Raw genomic sequence first — 24788 nt, 5'->3', positions numbered from 1 at the left:
ATGGTTCCATTCTCCAATGAAAAGTGTGCAACTCCACAACCGATTTGCAAGTGTAGGGAAGCCATTTTTTAGGAACTTTTGTACTTGAGACATTCATTCACAAAGTTTGTACAAAATATGACAAATGTGCTACATAAAACGGGATTACTGGTACATCCAAATATTTTTGAAACTTTCATGTGTTGTATAAAATAAGTATTAAATGATTAATTGTCGCTTACATTGTAGCAGCAATTATTTTTGCTTTTTTCTTAAATTCCATTGATAGAATTGGGCTAATACATATACTTGTGGAATGCATTCACAAAAGAATAAAAAAAAACCTCAAATACAAGAGTCAAAAATGTATTGATTTTCTTTTTTGCACGTGCAGTCCACTGACCTATAATGTTTCCCAGAGCCCAAACAGCTTGTTCACATACGTTCTGATGATGAGAGCGGAGCAGTCGCAAGAACAACGGCACTGCATCTGAAAACAAACAAATCAACCCTGAGCGCTCGGAATAACAAAAGATTTACAAACATCTCGCAGCAGCCAAAATAAAGAGCAAAAAGAAATACAACGGAAAGGCAGCAGCAATCATTCAATCAATCAATTAATTTAATAATGTATTAGTAGGTGTCTGGCCTCATATTGTCTACAACAGTGTCTGTGCTCAATGATATCTGGCTTGCTACTTTAATTGCGGTGATGGCTGTTCGAAAGTGCTCTATAAATACAATTGAATTGAATTAATTGAAAAGGTTTTGTGGAACAAATTCTCGAATACAAATATCTGTCAAATCAAAATGTAAGTTTGCTGGGTAGTCTGCGGGCAAACACAAATAGCTGGGGAACACGAGGGGGGGGGGGGGGGTTCGGGTCAACTTACTGGATTTAACCACAGCTTGAGTCTGCGCTGACGTCCCGGAGGCAATGTTGGTCAGGGCCCAAGCTGCCTCGAACTGAAGAGAGGGGCTGTGGGACATCAACAGAAACAGTTAGAGGGGATATTCGGCATGTGAGAAACCAGAGGGAGGGAAGGAGGGAGTGGGGGGGACGACGACAAAAGGCTGACTTAGTGTGCCAAAAGTGTTGTGATATGCAAACAAGCAATCCTTGCATTGTCTAAAGTAACAGCAACGGGTGCTCCGTGTTAACATGACACTAGTCGGGTCGCCACTCCTCCTCCAAATTCCTCCGGTCCAGCGAATTCATCCGTTCAGCCACAGCGAACACGAGGTCCTGGGAATTCTGGACCTCCGAGAGGCAGGAATGCTGTTATATTTGGCTTGGTCCTGCCAAATGGCCGCTGCGTTTCCTCACCACTCACACATACGGTAAGAGCTCAGAATGACTTCAAATGTTTCAAACTCACTTGTCATCTCTTTCCAGGCAATTGACTAAAATAGGCAGGATGCCAGACTTTATCAAGTCATCAATGGGGGGGTTTCTGTCGCTGGAGAGCAATTTCCTGACAAACAAGAAACACGCCCGTGTTAAAAATTAACTTGGATCACAACATGTATTCGCACATCAGTGTGCGGGTGAATGAGAGAGTGTGTGTGTGTGTGTGTGTGTGTGTGTGTGTGTGTGCGTTTGTATTCATGACATCTCAGGACAATTTTATGATAACACACCTTCACAATGAGGACCTGTGGAAAAATGAGGACATTTTTCGCGTCCTCATATTTCCACGCAGTCTACACTACTCTAGAGCTCACGAGGATACTCCCACACCAAAAATAAGTGATGTCCTGAAAGAGCACAATTTTCAGAAATTGTGTGTTTAAGTGTGTTTAACTTTCGACTCACTTTTCATTTGGAAAACTAGTGGCCAACTTCGGTACTTAACACACTTTTAACACACTTTCAGTGACGTCATTGTGCAGGACCTCAAATGTCATCTTTTTCGGACTGACTCACACATTTTCCCCGCCCTCGTCCTGATAAGTCACATCAATTAGCAGTCACACAAAATCCAACATGTGAAGCAGCCAGACAATCCTACTCTCAAACACGACCACGCGTGGATGACCATCGGGTAAGCAATTCCTTTTCATTTATCTTACCGTAACATAGAAGTTGTTCAATATAACCGTGTTTAACAGTGCCCACCAAAGGTAATATCATTCAATAAGACAGCTAGCTAGCTAGCTCGATCGTTAGCATGCTAATAAGCTTCCAGTAAAAGTAATGTGGACATGTCCTGCAGGCAAGGTTCTGGAAAACTTTTCTAAATCTTTAACAACACAGTCTGTGGAACTTGGTTTTGGTACCATATGTTTATTTCAGTGCAGTATTTGTTTTATTCGATTGCAGTTAATTTAAATTAGTTAGTACAGGTAGCCTAATGAAAGTGGGCCAGGCACTTCTAGCATTTACGCTAAGCCCGGTGTATTTACACTGTTTATTCTTGTGCTGATTCAATTGTACACCGTTTCAATGAAAAAAACAAACAAACGTTTGCAATGAAATTATAGCAGAATTCAGCTTTGTTGGTACATTTGGTCAAGACAATATTGTGTTACTCTATTTTAATTTTACATTGTTATCTGCCTGACAAATGGTTTGCCCGAATCTATTAGTCTGACCAGCAAATGTTTGATGAAATGAATTTTTGTATTTTTGAGGAAGAAAATAATATTCCTTTGGCTCAGTACTTTTTGAGCCAAAATAAGTGCTGCCATAATATTGTGCTTGCTTGTCTGGCTTACTTCTTCTCACTTTCCATTGTAGATGTTTACTGGTGGTGATAATGTCACAAAGAAGAACCAGACTGAGCCCTGAATCTGAGGCTGCTCCTTTTATCTGGAGTCAACAAGCCTTGTTTGAAAGCCCAGTGGATCAATGATTATAAAGGTATGCTATCAATCTACCTGCTATCTAATTCTTATGGCTACCGCAAGCATATGACAAGAGCTGCAACCAAAGCCTGTCACAGTGACAGATTTTATTCGTACATTGTATTTACCCCAAAACTGTCACAATAAACAGCATATTTTTTATGCCATTGATCATATTGGAGCAAAAATAATTGAAGTACTTTTGAAGAAAATGTTTAGCAGCCATTATCATTCAATTATTGAGAATATTGTATTGCCATGTAGAACTAGGAATATCTTGGAATGAAAAAATAGAAATAGAAATTATTCGGCTTCTGTTAAAATATTGTGCTTCACCAAATATCACAATTCATAAAAACGCATACATCCGTAATAGTCGAGGAAAATTAGATGCCTTTAAACTTCCTTCATAATGCTTATTTCACCTGATTGAAGAAGGCTGTGGTAGCTGTTTGACAAATCCACATTTTTATCAGCAATTTGTACTGCCCATCAAAAGTCTCTACTTAGTTGAAAACAACGAATGGTCACCGGAATTATTTTTCAGTCATTACATTGTTTTAGTCTGAAAGAGTATGTTTCGGGTGTTGTCTTTATTATTTGAACTCAGTCATGTCTATTGTCCTGAAATTGTTAGCTATAAGAGCTGTACAGTGGTAACTACCATAAAGAGCCGGCTTGTGCTGTGTATGAAGTTTAATTTATTCAAAAGTCATGTAACTACGACATATTTCTGACACTCTATGGTTGCTATAATGTTGATTTTCATGATTTCAGTCATGCCCTCATACTTCCCAGTTACTGTAGAATACTTTTTAGAATATTTCTGATACTGTAATGTTGCTGAAAAACCTGAGTGTGATCAGGTGAAATGACTTTTGTCTGGACCTAACACTGGAGAGCCTGTGTTCGAATGTCCCGTAATGGCACCGTAATGGTGTTATGTTGCAGACACCAAGTGACGGGATCTTGACTGAACCTTCTGGAGACCAAGAAGGGAGTGAGAGATCCACTTCATCCTTACAACAGGTTACTACTTCTTATCATGATATACTAGGTTTGAGTTTTCAGCTTTCTTTGACAAACACAGGAGAAGTTATAAATCAGAAACATGGACTCTCCATGATTTCAGTCGTCATTTCCTCATATTTCTTTAGACCTGAAAAACCCGAGTGTGTTTCAGGTGACATGACTTTTGCCTTAACCTAACATCTGGTGAGCCTGCGTTCGAATGTCCCCATATTGCTGTACCACAGAACTGAACAGTGTTAACTTTCTATAGTGTGGTATATTCATCCCAAACTCTCCCGTGAGCAATGTTCAATGATAATTAATGTTTATTCATTTCTTAAATGGTCAGAATGAAGAATGCTGAATATTTTGACACCGTAATGTTATGTTGCAGACACCAAGTGACCTGACTGAACCCTCTGGAGACCATGAATGGAGTGAGATATCCACTTCATTCTTACAACAGGTTACTACTTCTTATCATGATATACTAGGTTTGAGTTTTCAGCTTTCTTTGACAAACACAGGAGAAGTTATAAGTCAGAAACATAGACTCTCCATGATTTCAGTCGTCATGTCCTCATATTTCTTGAGACCTGAAAAACCTGAGTGTGTTTCAGGTGACATGACTTTTGTCTTAACCTAACTCTGGAGAGCCTGTGTTCGAATGTCCCCATATTGCTGTTCCACAGAACTGAACAGTGTTAACTTTCTATAGTGTGGTATATTCATCCCGAACTCTCCCGTGAGCAATGTTCAATGATAATTAATATTTATTCATTTCTTAACTGGTCAAAATGAAGAATGCTGAATATTTTGACACCGTAATGTTATGTTGCAGACACCAAGTGACCTGACTGAACCCTCTGGAGACCATGAATGGAGTGAGAGATCCACTTCATCCTTTCAACAGGTTACTACTTCTTATCATGATATACGAGGTTTGAGTTTTCAGCTTTCTTTGACAAACACAGGAGAAGTTCTAAATCAGAAACATAGACTCTCCATGATTTCAGTCGTCATGTCCTCATATTTCTTCAGACCTGAAAAACCTGAGTGTGTTTCAGGTGACATGACTTTTGTCTTAACCTAATTCTGGAGAGCCTGTGTTCGAATGTCCCCATATTGCTGTTCCACAGAACTGAACAGTGTTAACTTTCTATAGTGTGGTATATTCATCCCGAACTCTCCCGTGAGCAATGTTCAATGATAATTAATATTTATTCATTTCTTAACTGGTCAAAATGAAGAATGCTGAATATTTTGACACCGTAATGTTATGTTGCAGACACCGAGTGACCTGACTGAACCCTCTGGAGACCATGAATGGAATGATAGATACACTTCATCCTTACAACAGGTTACTACTTCTTGTCATGATATACTAGGTTTGAGTTTTCAGCTTTCTTTGACAAACACAGGAGAAGTTATAAATCAGAAACATGGACTCTCCATGATTTCAGTCGTCATGTCCTCATATTTCTTTAGACCTGAAAAACCTGAGTGTGTTTCAGGTGTCATGACTTTTGTCTTAACCTAACTCTGGAGAGGCTGTGTCTAAATGTCCCCATATTGCTGTTCCAGAGAGAAGAACAGTGTTAACTTTCTATAGTGTGGTATATTCATCCCAAACTCTCCCGTGAGCAATGTTCAATGATAATTAATATTTATTCATTTCTTAACTGGTCAAAATGAAGAATGCTGAATATTTTGACACCGTAATGTTATGTTGCAGACATCGAGTGACCTGACTGAACCCTCTGGAGACCATGAATGGAATGATAGATACACTTCATCCTTACAACAGGTTACTACTTCTTGTCATGATATACTAGGTTTGAGTTTTCAGCTTTCTTTGACAAACACAGGAGAAGTTATAAATCAGAAACATGGACTCTCCATGATTTCAGTCGTCATGTCCTCATATTTCTTTAGACCTGAAAAACCTGAGTGTGTTTCAGGTGTCATGACTTTTGTCTTAACCTAACTCTGGAGAGGCTGTGTCTAAATGTCCCCATATTGCTGTTCCACAGAGAAGAACAGTGTTAACTTTCTATAGTGTGGTACATTATTCCCAAACTCTCCTGTGAGCAATGTTCAATGATAATTAATATTTATTCATTTCTTAACTGGTCAGAATGAAGAATGCTGAATATTTTGACACCGTAATGTTATGTTGCAGACACCAAGTGACCTGACTGAACCCTCTGGAGACCATGAATGGAGTGAGAGATCCACTTCATCCTTTCAACAGGTTACTACTTCTTATCATGATATACTAGGTTTGAGTTTTCAGCTTTCTTTGACAAACACAGGAGAAGTTCTAAATCAGAAACATAGACTCTCCATGATTTCAGTCGTCATGTCCTCATATTTCTTCAGACCTGAAAAACCTGAGTGTGTTTCAGGTGACATGACTTTTGTCTTAACCTAACTCTGGAGAGCCTGTGTTCGAATGTCCCCATATTGCTGTTCCACAGAACTGAACAGTGTTAACTTTCTATAGTGTGGTATATTCATCCCAAACTCTCCCGTGAGCAATGTTCAATGATAATTAATATGTATTCATTTCTTAACTGGTCAGAATGAAGAATGCTGAAACTTTTGACACCGTAATGTTGTTATGTTGCAGACATCAAGTGACAGGTACCTGACTGAACCCTCTGGAAACCAAGAATGGAGTGAGAGATCCACTTCATCCTTACAACAGGTTACTACTTCTTATCATGATATACTAGGTTTGAATTTTCAATGTTCTTTGACAAACACAGGAGAAGTTATAAATCAGAAACATGGACTCTCCATGATTTCAGTCGTCATGTCCTCATATTTCTTTAGACCTGAAAAACCCGAGTGTGTTTCAGGTGACATGACTTTTGCCTTAACCTAACATCTGGAGAGCCTGTGTTCGAATGTCCCCATATTGCTGTACCACAGAACTGAACAGTGTTAACTTTCTATAGTATGGTATATTCATCCCAAACTCTCCCGTGAGCAATGTTCAATGATAATTAATATTTATTCATTTCTTAACTGGTCAAAATGAATAATGCTGAGTATTTTGACACCGTAATGTTATGTTGCAGACACCAAGTGACCTGACTGAACCCTCTGGAGAACAAGAATGGAGTGAGAGATCCACTTCATCCTTACAACAGGTTACTACTTCTTATCATGATATACTAGGTTTGAGTTTTCAGCTTTCTTTGACAAACACAGGAGAAGTTATAAATCAGAAACATGGACTCTCCATGATTTCAGTCGTCATGTCCTCATATTTCTTGAGACCTGAAAAACCTGAGTGTGTTTCAGGTGACATGACTTTTGTCTTAACCTAACTCTGGAGAGCCTGTGTTCGAATGTCCCCATATTGCTGTTCCACAGAACTGAACAGTGTTAACTTTCTATAGTGTGGTATATTCATCCCAAACTCCCCCGTGAGCAATGTTCAATGATAATTAATATTTATTCATTTCTTAACTGGCCAGAATGAAGAATGCTGAATATTTTGACACCGTGATGTTATGTTGCAGACACCAAGTGACCTGACTGAACCCTCTGGAGACCATGAATGGAGTGAGAGATCCACTTCATTCTTACAACAGGTTACTACTTCTTATCATGATATACTAGGTTTGAGTTTTCAGCTTTCTTTGATAAACACAGGAGAAGTTATAAGTCAGAAACATAGACTCTCCATGATTTCAGTCGTCATGTCCTCATATTTCTTCAGACCTGAAAAACCTGAGTGTGTTTCAGGTGACATGACTTTTGTCTTAACCTAACTCTGGAGAGCCTGTGTTCGAATGTCCCCATATTGCTGTTCCACAGAACTGAACAGTGTTAACTTTCTATAGTGTGGTATATTCATCCCAAACTCTCCCGTGAGCAATGTTTAATGATAATTAATATTTATTCATTTCTTAACTGGTCAAAATGAAGAATGCTGAATATTTTGACACCGTAATGTTATGTTGCAGACACCAAGTGACCTGACTGAACCCTCTGGAGACCATGAATGGAATGATAGATACACTTCATCCTTACAACAGGTTACTACTTCTTGTCATGATATACTAGGTTTGAGTTTTCAGCTTTCTTTGACAAACACAGAAGAAGTTATAAATCAGAAACATGGACTCTCCATGATTTCAGTCGTCATGTCCTCATATTTCTTTAGACCTGAAAAACCGGAGTGTGTTTCAGGTGATATGATTTTTGTCTGGACTTAACTCTGGAGAGCCTGTGTTCGAATGTCCCCATATTGCTGTTACACAGAGCTGAACAGTGTTAACTTTCTATAGTGTCTTATATTAATCCCAAACCCTCCTGTGAGCGATGTTCAATGAATAACAATGTTTATTCATTTATTAACTAATCAGGATGAATAAATTTGAATATTTCTGACACTGCACTGTTGCTATGTTGCAGACACCAAGTGTTCCGATCCTGATGAAACCTTTTGAAGATCAAGAAAGGAGTGGAAGATCCACTTCTTCCTTACAACAGGTTACTACGTCTTATCATTATATACTAGGTTTGAGTTTTCAGCTTTCTTTGACAAACACAGGAGAAGTTATAAATCAGAAACATGGACTCTCCATGATTTCAGTCGTCATGTCCTCATATTTCTTCAGACCTGAAAAACCTGAGTGTGTTTCAGGTGACATGACTTTTGTCTTAACCTAACTCTGGAGAGCCTGTGTTCGAATGTCCCCATATTGCTGTTCCACAGAACTGAACAGTGTTAACTTTCTATAGTGTGGTATATTCATCCCAAACTCTCCTGTGAGCAATGTTCAATGATAATTAATATTTATTCATTTCTTAACTGGTCAGAATGAAGAATGCTGAATATTTTGACACCGTGATGTTATGTTGCAGACACCAAGTGACCTGACTGAACCCTCTGGAGACCATGAATGGAGTGAGAGATCCACTTCATTCTTACAACAGGTTACTACTTCTTATCATGATATACTAGGTTTGAGTTTTCAGCTTTCTTTGACAAACACAGGAGAAGTTATAAGTCAGAAACATAGACTCTCCATGATTTCAGTCGTCATGTCCTCATAGTTCTTCAGACCTGAAAAACCTGAGTGTGTTTCAGGTGACATGACTTTTGTCTTAACCTAACTCTGGAGAGCCTGTGTTCGAATGTCCCCATATTGCTGTTCCACAGAACTGAACAGTGTTAACTTTCTATAGTGTGGTATATTCATCCCAAACTCTCCCGTGAGCAATGTTCAATGATAATTAATATTTATTCATTTCTTAACTGGTCAAAATGAAGAATGCTGAATATTTTGACACCGTAATGTTATGTTGCAGACACCAAGTGACCTGACTGAACCCTCTGGAGACCATGAATGGAATGATAGATACACTTCATCCTTACAACAGGTTACTACTTCTTGTCATGATATACTAGGTTTGAGTTTTCAGTTTTCTTTGACAAACACAGAAGAAGTTATAAATCAGAAACATGGACTCTCCATGATTTCAGTCGTCATGTCCTCATATTTCTTTAGACCTGAAAAACCGGAGTGTGTTTCAGGTGATATGATTTTTGTCTGGACTTAACTCTGGAGAGCCTGTGTTCGAATGTCCCCATATTGCTGTTACACAGAGCTGAACAGTGTTAACTTTCTATAGTGTCTTATATTAATCCCAAACCCTCCTGTGAGCGATGTTCAATGAATAACAATGTTTATTCATTTATTAACTAATCAGGATGAATAAATTTGAATATTTCTGACACTACACTGTTGCTATGTTGCAGACACCAAGTGTTCCGATCCTGATGAAACCTTTTGAAGATCAAGAAAGGAGTGGAAGATCCACTTCTTCCTTACAACAGGTTACTACGTCTTATCATTATATACTAGGTTTGAGTTTTCAGCTTTCTTTGACAAACACAGGAGAAGTTATAAATCAGAAACATGGACTCTCCATGATTTCAGTCGTCATGTCCTCATATTTCTTCAGACCTGAAAAACCTGAGTGTGTTTCAGGTGACATGACTTTTGTCTTAACCTAACTCTGGAGAGCCTGTGTTCGAATGTCCCCATATTGCTGTTCCACAGAACTGAACAGTGTTAACTTTCTATAGTGTGGTATATTCATCCCAAACTCTCCCGTGAGCAATGTTCAATGATAATTAATGTTTATTCATTTCTTAACTGGTCAGAATGAAGAATGCTGAATATTTTGACACCGTAATGTTATGTTCCAGACACCAAGTGACCTGACTGAACCCTCTGGAGACCATGAATGGAGTGAGATATCCACTTCATTCTTACAACAGGTTACTACTTCTTATCATGATATACTAGGTTTGAGTTTTCAGCTTTCTTTGACAAACACAGGAGAAGTTATAAGTCAGAAACATAGACTCTCCATGATTTCAGTCGTCATGTCCTCATATTTCTTGAGACCTGAAAAACCTGAGTGTGTTTCAGGTGACATGACTTTTGTCTTAACCTAACTCTGGAGAGCCTGTGTTCGAATGTCCCCATATTGCTGTTCCACAGAACTGAACAGTGTTAACTTTCTATAGTGTGGTATATTCATCCCGAACTCTCCCGTGAGCAATGTTCAATGATAATTAATATTTATTCATTTCTTAACTGGTCAAAATGAAGAATGCTGAATATTTTGACACCGTAATGTTATGTTGCAGACACCAAGTGACCTGACTGAACCCTCTGGAGACCATGAATGGAGTGAGAGATCCACTTCATCCTTTCAACAGGTTACTACTTCTTATCATGATATACGAGGTTTGAGTTTTCAGCTTTCTTTGACAAACACAGGAGAAGTTCTAAATCAGAAACATAGACTCTCCATGATTTCAGTCGTCATGTCCTCATATTTCTTCAGACCTGAAAAACCTGAGTGTGTTTCAGGTGACATGACTTTTGTCTTAACCTAATTCTGGAGAGCCTGTGTTCGAATGTCCCCATATTGCTGTTCCACAGAACTGAACAGTGTTAACTTTCTATAGTGTGGTATATTCATCCCGAACTCTCCCGTGAGCAATGTTCAATGATAATTAATATTTATTCATTTCTTAACTGGTCAAAATGAAGAATGCTGAATATTTTGACACCGTAATGTTATGTTGCAGACACCGAGTGACCTGACTGAACCCTCTGGAGACCATGAATGGAATGATAGATACACTTCATCCTTACAACAGGTTACTACTTCTTGTCATGATATACTAGGTTTGAGTTTTCAGCTTTCTTTGACAAACACAGGAGAAGTTATAAATCAGAAACATGGACTCTCCATGATTTCAGTCGTCATGTCCTCATATTTCTTTAGACCTGAAAAACCTGAGTGTGTTTCAGGTGTCATGACTTTTGTCTTAACCTAACTCTGGAGAGCCTGTGTTCGAATGTCCCCATATTGCTGTTCCACAGAACTGAACAGTGTTAACTTTCTATAGTGTGGTATATTCATCCCAAACTCTCCCGTGAGCAATGTTCAATGATAATTAATGTTTATTCATTTCTTAACTGGTCAGAATGAAGAATGCTGAATATTTTGACACCGTAATGTTATGTTCCAGACACCAAGTGACCTGACTGAACCTTCTGGAGACCATGAATAGAATGAGAGATAAATTCTCAAAATTCTCAAATTTTCAAAATTCTCATTATTTCCTGGAATCTCTTATTTTGATTATTTTATTTTTCCATTTTTAATAAATAATGCCTTCTTTTACAGGTGGGAATAAGAGACGCACGTGGACAGATTATGAAGTGAAGGCTGTTGAGCGACATATGTTTGATTTCATAACAAGCCATAAAGTTTCAGGTAAAACGAGCTGTGAGTCCTGTCTCCACGCAGAGCCAGCAGCTCTGAACGACAGAGGCTGGGTGTCCATCAAAAACTACATCCACAACAGGATATAACTGCACTAAAAAGGGAAATGAATGGCTAGTCCATTGAAATGCGAGCACGTCTGGGTAAATTTCAGTTCAAGTTAACTAAAGCAATAGCAATGGTGCATTTAGGGTGGGATGGTCAATTATGGATTTCATATTTGTTGTTGGACACTGTGTTTCACGTTTGTTGTTTCATGATCTTCAAGAGCAATTTGGAAAATCCTTGAAGATGTATGAACATGTAAATTATACTGTATATCAGGCATGTTCCGATCTGGGCCTGGAGAGCCACTGTCGTGCCTGTTTTCCAGCTCTCCCGGCTGCATCACACCTGTTTCAGATGATCAGTTCATTAGTCAGCTCTGATGCAGCATTAGAACATCCTGGGAGAGCTGGAAAACAAAAAGACAGCGGCCCTTGAGGACCGACCTTGGACACTCCTGCTGTATATAAACGTACGTACGATATACAAACTTCTCACAAAAGATAGGCTTATTAGGTTTGAGGTGATATTTTGGAAAACATTTGAATTAATCCTATTTCAAAAATTTCAATACTTTTTGAAAAGTTGCTTTTGTCTAACGGTAGCTAAAGAAGTTGCTACACACATGGCACAATATATGGCCAGATTCATTAAAAATTCTTCATCGCAGTATTCACATTTTGACATAATCTTCTTCAGTTCAAACAACCCTCATCTATTGCAGTGCTTTGTGTCATGGAGAGGAGGTGGCATGTTTTCTGTGTTCATAATTTCATATTGTCAGCAATTAAAAAATAAGAAAGTGGACTGACCACATATTTAACCGTCTCTTCTTCTTCACAGCTTATTTTACTATCTTGTATTATTAATGTGAATATTTGAGGGATGACGGGTATAACGACTGTTTGGCACATTCGCCTCACAGTTCAGCAATTGATATTTGAATGTTTGAATCTGGGCATCCTTCCTTTGTAGAGTTCTCCCCATGCCTGAGCATGACAATTGGACACATGTGCCTAACATATACTGTTGGTATGTAACATGAGTCAATTTAAAAATACACACTTTACTCTTAGCTGGTCTTCATAAGTCATATATACTTGAAAATGATGTGTATCCAGGGGGCTCAAAATTCACAAAAACATGAAATGGTAGTGTGTTTGAGGTGACTGTCTCCATAATACACAAAAACCTGTCAATGTCCTCATATGTAGTAGTTTTGTCATAAATCAAAAAAAAATTACGTCCTAGCCAAAATCTGAGTAGATGGCTGTCTTCCTGATTTTTTTTCATGGTTACCATATTTTTTTGGAGCCTGTAGGACCACGGGAAAGGCATGTACCCATATGTCGGGTGAACAAACGGACGTCCTGAAAATGCACCAAAACACGTATGTGTGTGTGTGTGTGTGTGTGTGTGTGTGTGTGTGTGTGTGTGTGTGTGAGAATTTGTCACCTAGCCGCCTGGACAGCGCTGAGCTGGATGACTGCATTGTCACTGGTGGCATTCTGAGAGCCAGAGGAAAGAAGAGTGGCATCACTGACAGCTCAGGCATCTCAGGTGTACATTTGCGACTAAAGTAAGGTTGCCCTTACCTGTAAGATGGCATCAAGCGTCACATTTTGCTGGGGTTGGGGGATAGGGTAAGGGTGGGGGGAAACAAAAAATGATATTAGAGCAGAGATTCCCCAAGTGTGGTGCGTACCTTGGCATACACTGGTCTGTTGTTTAACTCTCGTGCAAACATACATTGCGTTGTACTTTTTAGGGCATGGTGTCAAACCCAAGGCCCGGGGGCCACATCATTTTATGTGGCACGTGAATCTCTATCTCTAGAGATATCTCTAAAATCTCTACCAAAATTTTAAATTCTTAATGTAATAAATAAGAGACATATTGTCAGCATTTTCTTGTTACCAAACCCCCATTACAGTAACTCAAACAATAGTTGAACGAACCGTTATTATTGACATTTTATGTGGTTTCGGTCATAACGTCCCTCCAATGGAAACAGTCAGTAAAATGTGGCCCACGACAAAAATGAGTTTGACACTCCTGTTTTAGGGTGTCTGTGCAGGGGACAGGGGGTGCGTCAACTACGGATGTGGATATTCATAATGCTTGAAAGGCGATATTGTAAAAGAGGGCATTTTTTTTTTATTGGGAGGGAGGGTGTACGTTGTCAACCCCGTTTCAAATTTTTTGTATAGGGTAGAAAAATGTCACAGCCCTTTATGTTCATCGTTAGACGGCAAACTGGTGGACTCGGAATCAACAGTGCCTCTGCCGGTTGCTGCAATCAATCAGTGCAGTCCGTTCGCCTCAATTGCTTCGCAAGGCAACTCATCAACGACGAATTCCACGTCACCGACAACAGATCATCGTTTACCCCTTTGAAATCGGAGTCCACGTCAGAGTCCTCCAGACTCTCCTCTTGTGGGACGTTTCTCTTCTTCAGTAGGTGTTCGTCTCGTTTGTTCTGGCAAGAGGAGCAGAAGAAGTCATGAAAGGACGAGCGGGGGGTGTGGGGGGGGGGGGGGGGGGGTTGGAACGCCTTTATGCATCCCTCAATTCTTAAAAGCCACAGTGAAAATGCAGGCCATCCTCAAATATTTTTTTTCCTTTGGGTACACAAGGCATCCCAATTGGAAGTTCCAAAAATATGAGCCTGCGTCTTAAGCAACAGAGTTAACACACACCGACTGAATGTATACACACAAACTCTTGGTAGGAGGAGATTCCCTTGGCCTACATTCTCGAGCATCATGCCGCTGTGCGTCAGTGATGACTAATCAGCCCACTGAACTGTTTTGCTCCTGACCCGATCCGGCTCTTTGGAATGTGCGAGCCGCCAGACCACCAGAGCACTGCTCACCCGTGATGCTTTAACATTGCAGCCTTTTGCCCGTGAGCTCCACACGCCTGCTAAAAGTTAAGTCTAAGTGCTTACCGACTCACACACGCTGTCAATATGCAATTACTGACACCCTTTTACCTTCTTTGGTCATTTGTGTGCGTGTGTCTCACCTTTCTCAACTCCACTGTCACCTCATTCCGATGCCTTCGCATAGTCTGTAAGGAAGGGGAGGAAAAAAAACAGTTTAGGAGCGGCGGGAAAAAATTTAAATCACTTGAAGTGAACTCCAAGTGGATAGGAAGTGCTCTGCATTTCTACATTTGCATGCAAACCTATCAGTCGACCCGTTTAACCACCAGGTGATGCCAGAAACACAAAAAACCCTCAACTGTCACCCTATCCAGGTGTTGGCCAACATTTATGAGCCTCAATTAACTTAAAAACTACTCATTGTGGCCTTTTGAATTGAACACAAAGTGGATCTACTCACAAGAAGGCATGGCATATTCTATTGTGTAAATGGCAACATGTCAATAAAGTGGTTCATTGTACCTTCCGACATCTAAAAGAAGACAATTTCATTGTTCTAACAATCAGTGTACGTCACTGGCATAGATGGATGAACAAAGATATTTGTCATGAATAAACCACAATTTTCTGACAAATTTAGTGAAATTTAACAATCAGTCATGGCACCCTGGTTGGAAATGATGACCCGATATTGTTCAGTCGAGGGAGTACTTTTCAACAAAACAATTTGGCCGAGTGAAGTATTGCAGCTGAGGAATATTTCTAAGCTTTTCGTGGCCGTGGATCTAAACAGCATAGTTTGGGGATTCTTGTGGGTCAACATTTAAATTTATCAGCGAGAGGCAAACACGTGAGAGCGAGCACTCGTTATAGAACAGAAGTGAAGAGAGACAAGTTGGAGTAATTGCTGTATTTGTGCATCTGTTGGCGGTTGCCGTTTGGGACCTTGTGACTCTTTCAAAGGGTTCATGTTGCCTTCCCAAATAGCCCCTTGCATAATGTCCTCACTGTCCAAGTTAAGGAGGCGTCTCTCCACAAACCAAGGCATATGAGACTAAATTAATTGACGGGCGATAAAATGGACAATGAAAACAAACAATTTATACATCAGTATTCGGACCGCAGAGCTTATTAAATTAGTTTGCAACTATTAGGTCAGCTCAAATGAAACTGTTGACATTATTTTTAATGACGTAAGTTCAGTACAGTTGTACGGAGACAATTGTCTGAGGTTGAGAGGGTAGCCCTGAACAAATTTTGAGTAAGACAACTTCAATCATCTAACGTGGCTGAAATCTGTCAATTTAACAGAAAACTGCACCAAAACGTACTATTTCCCATTATAATACAACAGTTATCACTGGTGATACTAAACGGTAGCATTCAGCTCGATTCTGCGCTTCCTTGCGATTTCTTTGGTTCAACTAGATAACAGATTTCATCAGAATCAGAATTAATCATCTAAATAATCTGAGTAGCATCGCGCCGCATTGAACGCATCAGTCACAACAACAAAAAACGCTGCAAGGAAACCAACAGCAAGAGTTGGGGACTCCGGTTCCTCGAGAGCCCATGTCCTGCCTGTTTTAGATCCGTCTCTACTTCAACACACGCGATTCAAGTGATCAGCTCATCAAGAAGCTCTGTAGAGGCCTGAAACGATGTTTTTTTTTTTTTTTGCCAGGGAAAAGGCAGTCATGACACGGCGTCATGTCAAACCGAGTAGGCATAATGCAGTGAAATGCTTTGGAAAGGCGGGCCGCAATCTGTCGACCTGGTGCAAACTGTTGAGGTGTGGATGGTTCGTAAAAGTGCTCTCGTGTTCACCTAAAAAGCTGGAGTGGGAGGCAGGAAGCATGAGTGATGAAAAGGAATTAAGCCTAACGGCATATTTGAGAGGCTCACAAAGTGACCTGTACTGTAATAGATAGGACTGGATTGTACACAACACTGCATTCATGGTAGCGTAGCTTGCTGAAATTGTTCATGGTCTCCTGCGATGGAATTTGATAAGATAAGATTGAATTTTAGATTACTGACGTTCGAAACACGATGAAATATAAGCTCTGCATGTATATTTAGCTTTTTCTCTGAATGTGCATGTAAAGGTTGGGTCAGATAAGCCTACTGGTAAATAAATAAATCAATAAAAACCCATATTACTATTTCATCCAGCCCTAATCTGAGTCATGCATTTAAATCAGGGATATTTTGATGCAACCCATTGTTGCAATTGTAAAAACACAAAACTACGAGGAACTGTTGGAAACCAAAAGAAAAAAAGGCCCAACATAGGAAAGAAAGGTTTCAGCAAACATGCTGCAACAGAGATGCTACACATCCAGGATGCCTGAAATAGCATCAAGAATGCATTGGCAAAGTCCATCTGTCAGAGCAGCCATGTGCTCGTTCCACCGACTTCCAAACACATTCAAAACAAGCACCGAGTGGACGTTGAACTGCAACTTCTCGGCTGAGTGGATTGGGTGAAGGCTGGTTTTGTATGCGCTGTGCTGCACAAGGATTATCTCAGGATTACTAATAGATCAGGAAGCAGCGAGAGTCGTGCCATTTCTTCATAAATATTGTCATTTTGATTAATCATATTTATTATTGTCCTCCTCATCCTAGAACAACCCTGAGGTGGAGATAATTCACATTTTAAATCCTGGTTGTTTGAATAAAGCAGGTAGGTGTATATAGATATGTATCTGTCATAACTGGCTGTGGGAAGTGGTCGGTCAATGAGCCATAGTCATTAATCGCACATTTCAGTAGCCATGGAACCACTGTTTTCCATGTTTCACTGCTTACGTGTTATTCAGCTTGCCACTGTACAGTGCATGTGTCGTAAAGTTCTGGGTGGGTGAATCACAATGCATGCATTTCATATTAGTCTAAAGAGAATTGATCATTTGACTTATTTAAAATAAGAAAAACATTTTGAGTAAAGATAAAACTAAAAACAATTAAATTGATTGAAGACAAAAATTTAACAACACACAACTGCCAAGAAGAAAACAAATCTAAATATCTGGCAGTAAAACACGTTTTTTTCCCCTCAGAATTTCCTCCAAGATCGGGCTTGCTTGCCATTTTTTTTAAACCGATATTATAGTGGACTGTTTTTCCCTTGTCTCTTAATGTGTTTGTTTAATTCATTTTGAGCGCTTAATTAAATAACATCACCTGACCGCCATCTGTACACGCTTATTGGGTCTTGACCAGTATATACATTGTTTTTCCTCGGCCTTTTTAAAAATACTTTGGATACATGTGAATCTGATTCAACAAAAAAAAGTCCCACCCTAAACCCTCGACCGCCATTGACCTGGCATTTTCTTAATATTCGTCCCACAAGAATGATACATCCCGGAATCACCGTAACAATATTTTCCAAACCCATCAATCTTATTGTTTACACACATCCACGCACGATGAGTAATACTTGGTACTTATTCGTGATATCTATTCACAGTATTTAATATGAAGAAACGTGAGTGTGAATGTAACCGTAGCGTCACAACATGTGATTAATGCTTAATCCCGAGCCTCGCTTTAGCTAGCTCACCTGGCTAACGCATAAGGAGGGGCGCTTTACGATTTTTACCATCGGGGTGTTTGCAGTTCGAACAACGCCCGCGACAAATATATGCAAGCGTGCCGATGAAATGTTCTGAAATAGAGCCATTCGGCAGTAAACGGGGCGAGTTTGAGGATCATTCCACCGGCCCAGGCCCGCCCTTCGAGCGAGCCGCCGGTGTCCAGCCTCCTAGCCAGCAGCGTTAGCCGCCACTGACAGCTACCTCCATCGCCAAGCCAACATTTGCTCAAATACATCCAAATATGTCGCCATTTCCACTCAGCAGCAACACTACCAGCTCGGCAATGATAGTCCTACTCGATGGAAATGTGTAAAAATGTCCAAGTGGGATCACTTTTGACAGCGAACTCCACATGTTAGCAGAGATTAGCTCGCTTGGAGCTGTAGCCGGGGCCAGGCTGCTGTTGCTGCTATTGCTGCTGTTGCTGTTCCTTCGTCCTCGTCCACCTCTTCCTCTTCCTCCTCCTCAGAGCGAGGCCCAAGGAGAACGGCTAAAAAACGACCCAAATGACCCACGAAGTCGTCGCACGAACTCGCTGGCTCACCTCGACATCGCGCCCCTTGTTCTTAAAACTCTTGATGCGGTGGTTTTCCAAGCCGGCGTTGTCTGCCATGGCTGTGTGCGTAAGTGTAGAGGTGGGAGGGGGGAGTTGTCTTCTGTTACTCCGGATTAGGGGATCTCCTCCTTGCGAGATGAGGCTCAAGCACCGCAGCTCGTGTCCTGTTGATGCTCCTGCTGCTGCTGGGCTCCAGAATGCGGGGCGGGCGGCGACGTCACAAGTGACATAGCGGAAGTAGGCGCGGTTACCAAGTTTGACGCCATGATGCTTTCAAACGCTCCAGGTAAAAAGCAAACTTTTCATTGGACAAAAAAAAATGAATATTGTAACCATTTTACTTTACTGACTAAAAATAATTTCCCTAGTAGGTTATTAAAATGTTATTTTTAATAATTATTAGTTATTTTGCCCGTGACCCACGGGAGGATAAGCAGTTCAGATAATGATGGATGAATTAATTGTTTTGTTTACGGTTTGGTATTTTTGGATTTGATTTGTTTGATTGATTTTCAATTAAACGAAACGAAATGTTTGGTCCAGGTCTGGCAGGAGAACCTTCAGAAGACCATTCTCCACTTCATCAGAACCATGGTCATACAGGCACATAGAGGGGCCACACACGCAAGCACAGAAACACACGCACACACACACACACACGAGCCCCATTTTGCCTTATTTTAAGGACATTGCATCAAAGTTGGATCAGCCTGTCGTGTTTTCCACTTCTATTTTGCGTGTAACTCCAAATCCAGACCGCCGTGGGTTAATAAATTTGATTGCCATTGATACATTTTCAGTGACTTTGTTGTCAGCACATCATTGATACATTTTGAGTGACTTTGTTGTCAGCACATTCAACTACGTAAGGAACAAAGTATTTAATATTTTATTAATTCATATCTAGGATTTTTTTTGAGCGGTGGTTTTTATATATCCGCAAACATATTTTTTAAAATGCTCTCAAGGCAATGAGTAAGCAAAATAAAATGGGAAACATAGATTCCTGCGGACACAAATATTTAATAATTCAACAGTATTTGGATTTGCTTGTACAATCACACGGATAGTGCAAAGACAAGTACATAATTGGAAACTTTAGCAGCAGACCTGCATCGAAACACACAGAATCTCATTTTCAGAGCCAAGCAGCGCCACCACTTATAATATTCATAATGAAGAATAAATACAACATAAAATATTTCAAGATGTACATATCAGGAGCAGGGATTATGGTATTAACGATTTGCTATTCCACTATCAATATGTATCGGGTTTTCCGTCAGTTCAAAACACACAGTGACAAAAACAAATTGCTACACTCCCCAGTTTGAATGATAAATCTTATGGACTCAGGCAACAAAAAATTAATCAATCCAAGAAAAAAAAAGAACTAGATCGTTTGAAGTTTGATCTGTGAATAAAATAAATATAATTACAAGTCAGTGCGGGTGTCTTTAAACCATTACACATTCAAGAACATACTGATGGAAAAGGAATAAGAAATGGATACTGATCCTGAAAGCATCCATTTTGGGAATCCAGAATGGAAATCTAGTAGGCTCCTGTAGATGTTACAATTCATCATGAATCCTGACTGGATCATTCTTAACACAATTAATAGCCTTTGTATGTGCGGAAAAACACCACAAATCCACATCCTTCATGGACACTCATAAGATCATTCGGGAGTGACGGGGAGCGATTGGCCAAATCAGCCGATCACAATCAAAACATTATATGTGACTGACACAGAATGCAAGGGTGACAACGGCAACGACGAGAAAGGCGCTGGTTTAGAAGATTTGTTGTTCAAAGAGAATTTTCTCGAATCCTTGTGGAGGCGTGTGGTAGAAGTCACTAAACTGGCAGTCTAAGATGGCGCTGTCGTCCACTAGAGTGGCAAACAAAAAAAAATTACACAGTGAGGAACAACATTCAGAATTTAATTTTTGTGTGAGTGCAAACACTGAATTAAAAAAAAAAAAAAAGATAAATGGCTGTGCATGTTTGGTAGCTGGGACAAAAAGAGAACATTTTCTCCCCAGGATGTTACTGTTGGAGGAAAAAAAGCACAGCGCGATTTTTTTTTGCGTTGAATAATTTAAAAAAATATTACAGTAAAACAATTGAAAGAATTCTGTCAAATACTTCACAAAGGTCATTCAATCTTGGATGTTAAAAGAAAAGGGGTAAATATTCTTCCGAGAGTAGGCACCATTTAATTTTGTTGAGAACACACAAGTTAACTTTCATCCTAAAAAATTACATTCATTTAAATTACACGAAATAATTAAAAGATCGCACATTTGTTAAACCTGTAAATATAAATGAATGAATTAGGTCCAATGAGGTCAGATTTGTTGTGATTGAAAAGGAGGACATTTTTCATACATTTATATTATATTTACCGGTAATTTCAAAAATACTCCCACTGACATTGTTATACAATCATCATCAATCAATTTCAAAGTATGCAAACTCTGCAAATATAATCCTGCGCTATGAAGTGCCACAACGCACAGAAAAGCAAAAAGTTGCCCCGATGCAGCTTCTTAAAAAATGTTTGATAGTGCCACAAAGTGATGATGTCACCAATAACAAATGCACTTACCATAAACAACGGGGTACACAGTGCCTCGTATGCCCGATGCGGGACAATGCATGTTCTTTCCATTCAGAAACAAGTTCATCTCCACATGATCATACGTGATGCCCTGAGGATTGATTGTGAAGGCGGAAAAAATACGAAGTGTCAGAATCAGAACAAGCCAACTTTAGATAAGATGTTGCACCACCTTTTCACAGTTCTGTGAAAACAAATACCTCCTGCGGAAATATTTGAAGAAACGGAATATTGCAATAGATCTGTCAACCTGCAGTTGAAAAGAGGCCGGTTTGATGGAACCCTTTTCTTTAATGCAAAAGGGCGGGGCGACGACTGCACGCCCCCTTCTGACAATTTTGGACTTGTTTTGGGAAAAAAGTACACTGAGCTACAGATGATTCCGGAGGTTAACAGGAACCCTTAAATGTCTCCATGTGGTAGATATAAGTGCTGTTAAATATATTTTTGTTCAAAAAAAGAGCAACTGGGAATTACACCAGTTCTTGATTTTTACACTGCAGCTCCCTCTGCTGGATCTTGAGGGTCACTGCCTCGCATGTCCACAAGTGCATCAGACAGGATCTGGAACAACTGAAAATAAGTTCTGCACTCTCTCTATTATCACATATTTTTTACTAGTTTGAAAAAAGGCACCAAACCCCAAAATACGATTCCAAAAGGCACTCACCACAATGTCGCCCTCCTGAGGGAGATTGTTGGCAGGCAGGCGGTTCTTCTCTTCGCCGTTGTAGACGACACAACCGTCATGTCTCAGGACAAGGCTGTTGGAGTCTCGGCCTAAAGGCACTTGATTGAGATTGGCTTTCTGTGTGGCCACACCCACTCCCCATACACCTTTTAACATATATACACGTTGGCCGTGAGGGATTTATGCGTACGACAAGCACAGGAACATCAATCACTGTACGGTTCAGCGGAAGCTTACAATTCCAAATGACCACAAACATTGGGAAACAATCAGAAATCTCAACAAAATGTACTTGCCTGCATTTTAATAGATTAATTGTAGGTCTCAAAAGTCGATTAGAGGCATGAGACGTTAACTCGTCATTTCTATGCAATATCATGTGAGACTTCAGCAAGAACGTAAAGACATATCTTCACGTGGGTGTTGTTTTTTTTCTTTCTCTAAGTGGCATCTGGAGGGATGGAGGGAAGGCAGAAGAATATCCTGACTCCCTCTTAAATTGAAGGAATGGCTATAACGATCCCATATTAATGTTGCTGATGTCTCAATGATGACTGACTGACTATCTGCCCACCACTCATCACTGATCGCCTTAACAGTCAATAAAAGGATCATCAGATTGACCAGCATTCTTGAAGGGCTGTGCTTGACCTCAAAGGTTCCATAAGAAGAAAAGTTAAATGACTTCTAGACATTAGTAGTTGAGGACTTACCAGTGGACTGGATTTTGAACTCAAAATAACTTTTATTCTGGTGGAGAGGAGCATTGGCCAGGCACGCCCCTGTGCCGCATATCCTCCGGCCACTCTTCACTATGACAACATCTGTGCCTGGGATACAATTAAAAAAAGAAAAAAATCAGTCAGTCCTTTGTAAAGCCCTTAAAACAAATGGCAAATTAAGCAGTGTAAAAGACAGTTCGCCATGGAATGAAGTTGAACCACCAGGTAGGGGGAATCCTCGGTTTACGTCGTTTTGTTAACATGGAGGCAATGCAACCCAGATTTGTACTCAAGCCCAAACAGGGCGCAGGCTAAAACGAACCTACACGCACGCAGGAGAATTACAATCTATATTTGCATGGAAAACACTTGTGGGCCATAAAGTGATTAAAGGAAAAGCATTAAAGGAGAAGTCATGTCAAAATTGTTCTTACAATAATATTTTTTTGCTGCTAAATATATATTCCACAAATGCAATATTAATCAGAATGCCATGTTTGGACTACTGGGGTGCATTGAACATATTGTTCTGAAAATTTCAGTTTTTACTCGCCCTTTAAGTAAGACGATAACTCCTTGAGCCGCTGCACAAATTAATTCACGGTGCGCCATTCATAACCTCGAAACATTGTACTCTATAAACAAGTTGCTACCATATCGCTACCGGGGAAATTATTGCTAAGGCCGGGGAGTTCTCCTCTGGCCTTCTGTGATATTTGCAGTCATCCCGATGACATTATCCTCAAAAAGTACGTGTGGCAACTGGTAAGGGATGTTTTTGCTCACTATGACTTAATGCCTGTGAAGGTGAGTGTGAATGATTGATTGCGTATGTATCCTGCGATTTGCAGGCGCCCAGTGTGAGGCGTACCCCGCCTCTCGCCCAAAGTCAGCTGCGAAATATTCCAGCATACCTGTGACCCTGAGGATAGGTTGCATAAAATAACGGATGGATGGATAATTTAATAGTCAAACTGCAAGAAAAACTTAATGGTAAGAAAACGAAAGAAGTTCTCGACAAGGCAAACGTTAATTGACGCCCAAGACGGAAAAACGGCAGTACAAAGTGTTGAATTGCTTCAAAGGTGAAATGCGAGTGAAAACATGAAATATGGACAGCTGGTTGCGAGGAACAAGTTAACCCACACCTGAATAGCAAAACGCACACGGAACGAATTTCATGATGAAAATTCATTTCGATAAACCCACGTAGTGAAGGGAAATGTAATTTACCCATGCGATGAGTGTCTAACTGAACGGTGGGCATTTCTTTAAGTTGGATATGTCCCGATCCTCCATCTCCGCAACAGTTTAGGCAACACGTAAACATCGCCGCCATTTTCCGAGCAAGGAACGCACAACACCACTTCCGGAAGGAGTCCATAGTTTAGGCCATTTCAAACCACAGCGACATACAGAGGCGGGGGTCGGAATCACATCAACCCAACGCCCATCCAATCACAGTGCCAACGACAGGCAGTTGCTCCTGATGGCATGGAAACAGGGGAAGAAGAAAAAAAATAGGGTCAACACACGTGACTTGTGACTATTGGATATCCCTGTTACATAATCACGTGTGGGTTTCAAAATGAGTTTGGAATTTATGGGTATATATTAAGAACACTAAACTTGATTAAATGGGAATTCTCTGTGTGCCAAATAGCAGCTCTCGAACGAGGATTGCATCACAAATGAGGAATTTACAAAGACAGAAATGCATAGTTGTGATTAACAATGTCACAGGGATTTTGTAATATCTTGAACGTTAGATACAATAGATACCATGGATAGGGACTGACATATACGAATAGATACAGGGGAAATAAAAAGGCTTCACACATCGGATCGAATACACATTTTCTGGGTGATATACAGAAATTAAAACAAAAAACAAAAAAACGACCAGAATGGATAATGTGCTTGCACAATTGCGCATTCCCTCTTACACGTGGCGATGTGGCTGTCTTCAGAATTAACCAATCACTT

General features: G+C 40.1%; 3 protein-coding genes across 22 annotated transcripts in view; 1 reads left to right on the top strand and 2 right to left on the bottom strand.

The window, feature by feature from the left end:
- Positions 1-18986, bottom strand: part of LOC127611595 (importin subunit alpha-4) — a 167955-nt gene extending 148969 nt beyond the window's left edge. For both annotated transcript variants that reach the window (XR_007965385.1, XM_052082259.1), the window contains exons 1-8: positions 18752-18986; positions 14743-14787; positions 14105-14194; positions 13311-13340; positions 13171-13223; positions 1359-1454; positions 873-958; positions 383-469 (exon numbers count right to left, since the gene is read on the bottom strand). Coding sequence is in view for 1 of the 2 variants with exons in the window: in XM_052082259.1 (XP_051938219.1) it covers positions 383-469; positions 873-958; positions 1359-1454; positions 13171-13223; positions 13311-13340; positions 14105-14194; positions 14743-14787; positions 18752-18820 (556 nt within the window). In the remaining variant the exon portion in view is untranslated. The remainder of the gene's footprint in view (positions 1-382; positions 470-872; positions 959-1358; positions 1455-13170; positions 13224-13310; positions 13341-14104; positions 14195-14742; positions 14788-18751) is intronic.
- On the top strand, positions 1888-13176 carry LOC127611625 (cell surface glycoprotein 1-like). Of its 19 annotated transcripts, XM_052082298.1 has the most exons (11): positions 1888-2024; positions 2720-2842; positions 3778-3855; positions 4232-4303; positions 4679-4750; positions 5126-5197; positions 5573-5644; positions 6020-6091; positions 6470-6547; positions 10073-10144; positions 10520-10929. In XM_052082298.1, exons 2-11 carry the CDS (start codon positions 2831-2833, stop codon positions 10769-10771), a joined length of 852 nt encoding a protein of 283 aa, XP_051938258.1. In that variant the 5' UTR covers positions 1888-2024; positions 2720-2830; the 3' UTR covers positions 10772-10929. The 19 variants fall into 19 exon arrangements, 18 of the variants coding, with proteins under 18 accessions (XP_051938258.1, XP_051938272.1, XP_051938261.1 ...); XM_052082312.1 differs by lacking the exons at positions 6020-6091; positions 6470-6547; positions 10073-10144; positions 10520-10929 and adding exons at positions 8269-8346; positions 9620-9697; positions 11414-13176; XM_052082301.1 differs by lacking the exon at positions 4232-4303.
- A 784-nt stretch (positions 18987-19770) lies between the features above and the next one.
- On the bottom strand, positions 19771-24201 carry spryd7b (SPRY domain containing 7b). The gene is made up of 5 exons (XM_052082329.1): positions 24036-24201; positions 22794-22910; positions 22060-22226; positions 21378-21480; positions 19771-20657 (listed from the first exon to the last, which is right to left on the bottom strand). The coding sequence occupies exons 1-5, from the start codon at positions 24184-24186 to the stop codon at positions 20560-20562; spliced, it is 636 nt and encodes a 211-aa protein (XP_051938289.1). The 5' UTR covers positions 24187-24201; the 3' UTR covers positions 19771-20559.
- Positions 24202-24788: the final 587 nt, after the last annotated feature.

The sequence above is a fragment of the Hippocampus zosterae genome, chromosome 12 (genome assembly GCF_025434085.1).
Source record: "Hippocampus zosterae strain Florida chromosome 12, ASM2543408v3, whole genome shotgun sequence".
Classification (NCBI taxonomy): domain Eukaryota; kingdom Metazoa; phylum Chordata; class Actinopteri; order Syngnathiformes; family Syngnathidae; genus Hippocampus; species Hippocampus zosterae.
Note: the sequence above shows the minus strand (reverse complement) of the source record. Positions and strands in the feature narration are given on the sequence as shown.

Excerpts from the sequence above, each read along its gene's own strand:
- LOC127611625 (XM_052082298.1), top strand. Across the intron at positions 5,198-5,572 it reads ACACTTCATCCTTACAACAG|ACATCGAGTGACCTGACTGA; the intron begins GTTACTACTTCT and ends GTTATGTTGCAG. Across the intron at positions 6,092-6,469 it reads CCACTTCATCCTTTCAACAG|ACATCAAGTGACAGGTACCT; the intron begins GTTACTACTTCT and ends GTTATGTTGCAG.
- spryd7b (XM_052082329.1), bottom strand. The coding sequence starts at position 24,186 with ATGGACTCCTTCCGGAAGTGGTGTTGTGCGTTCCTTGCTCGGAAAATG. Across the intron at positions 22,911-24,035 it reads GTTAGACACTCATCGCATGG|GCACAGATGTTGTCATAGTG; the intron begins GTAAATTACATT and ends ATTGTATCCCAG. Across the intron at positions 20,658-21,377 it reads TGTGTACCCCGTTGTTTATG|TGGACGACAGCGCCATCTTA; the intron begins GTAAGTGCATTT and ends TTGCCACTCTAG.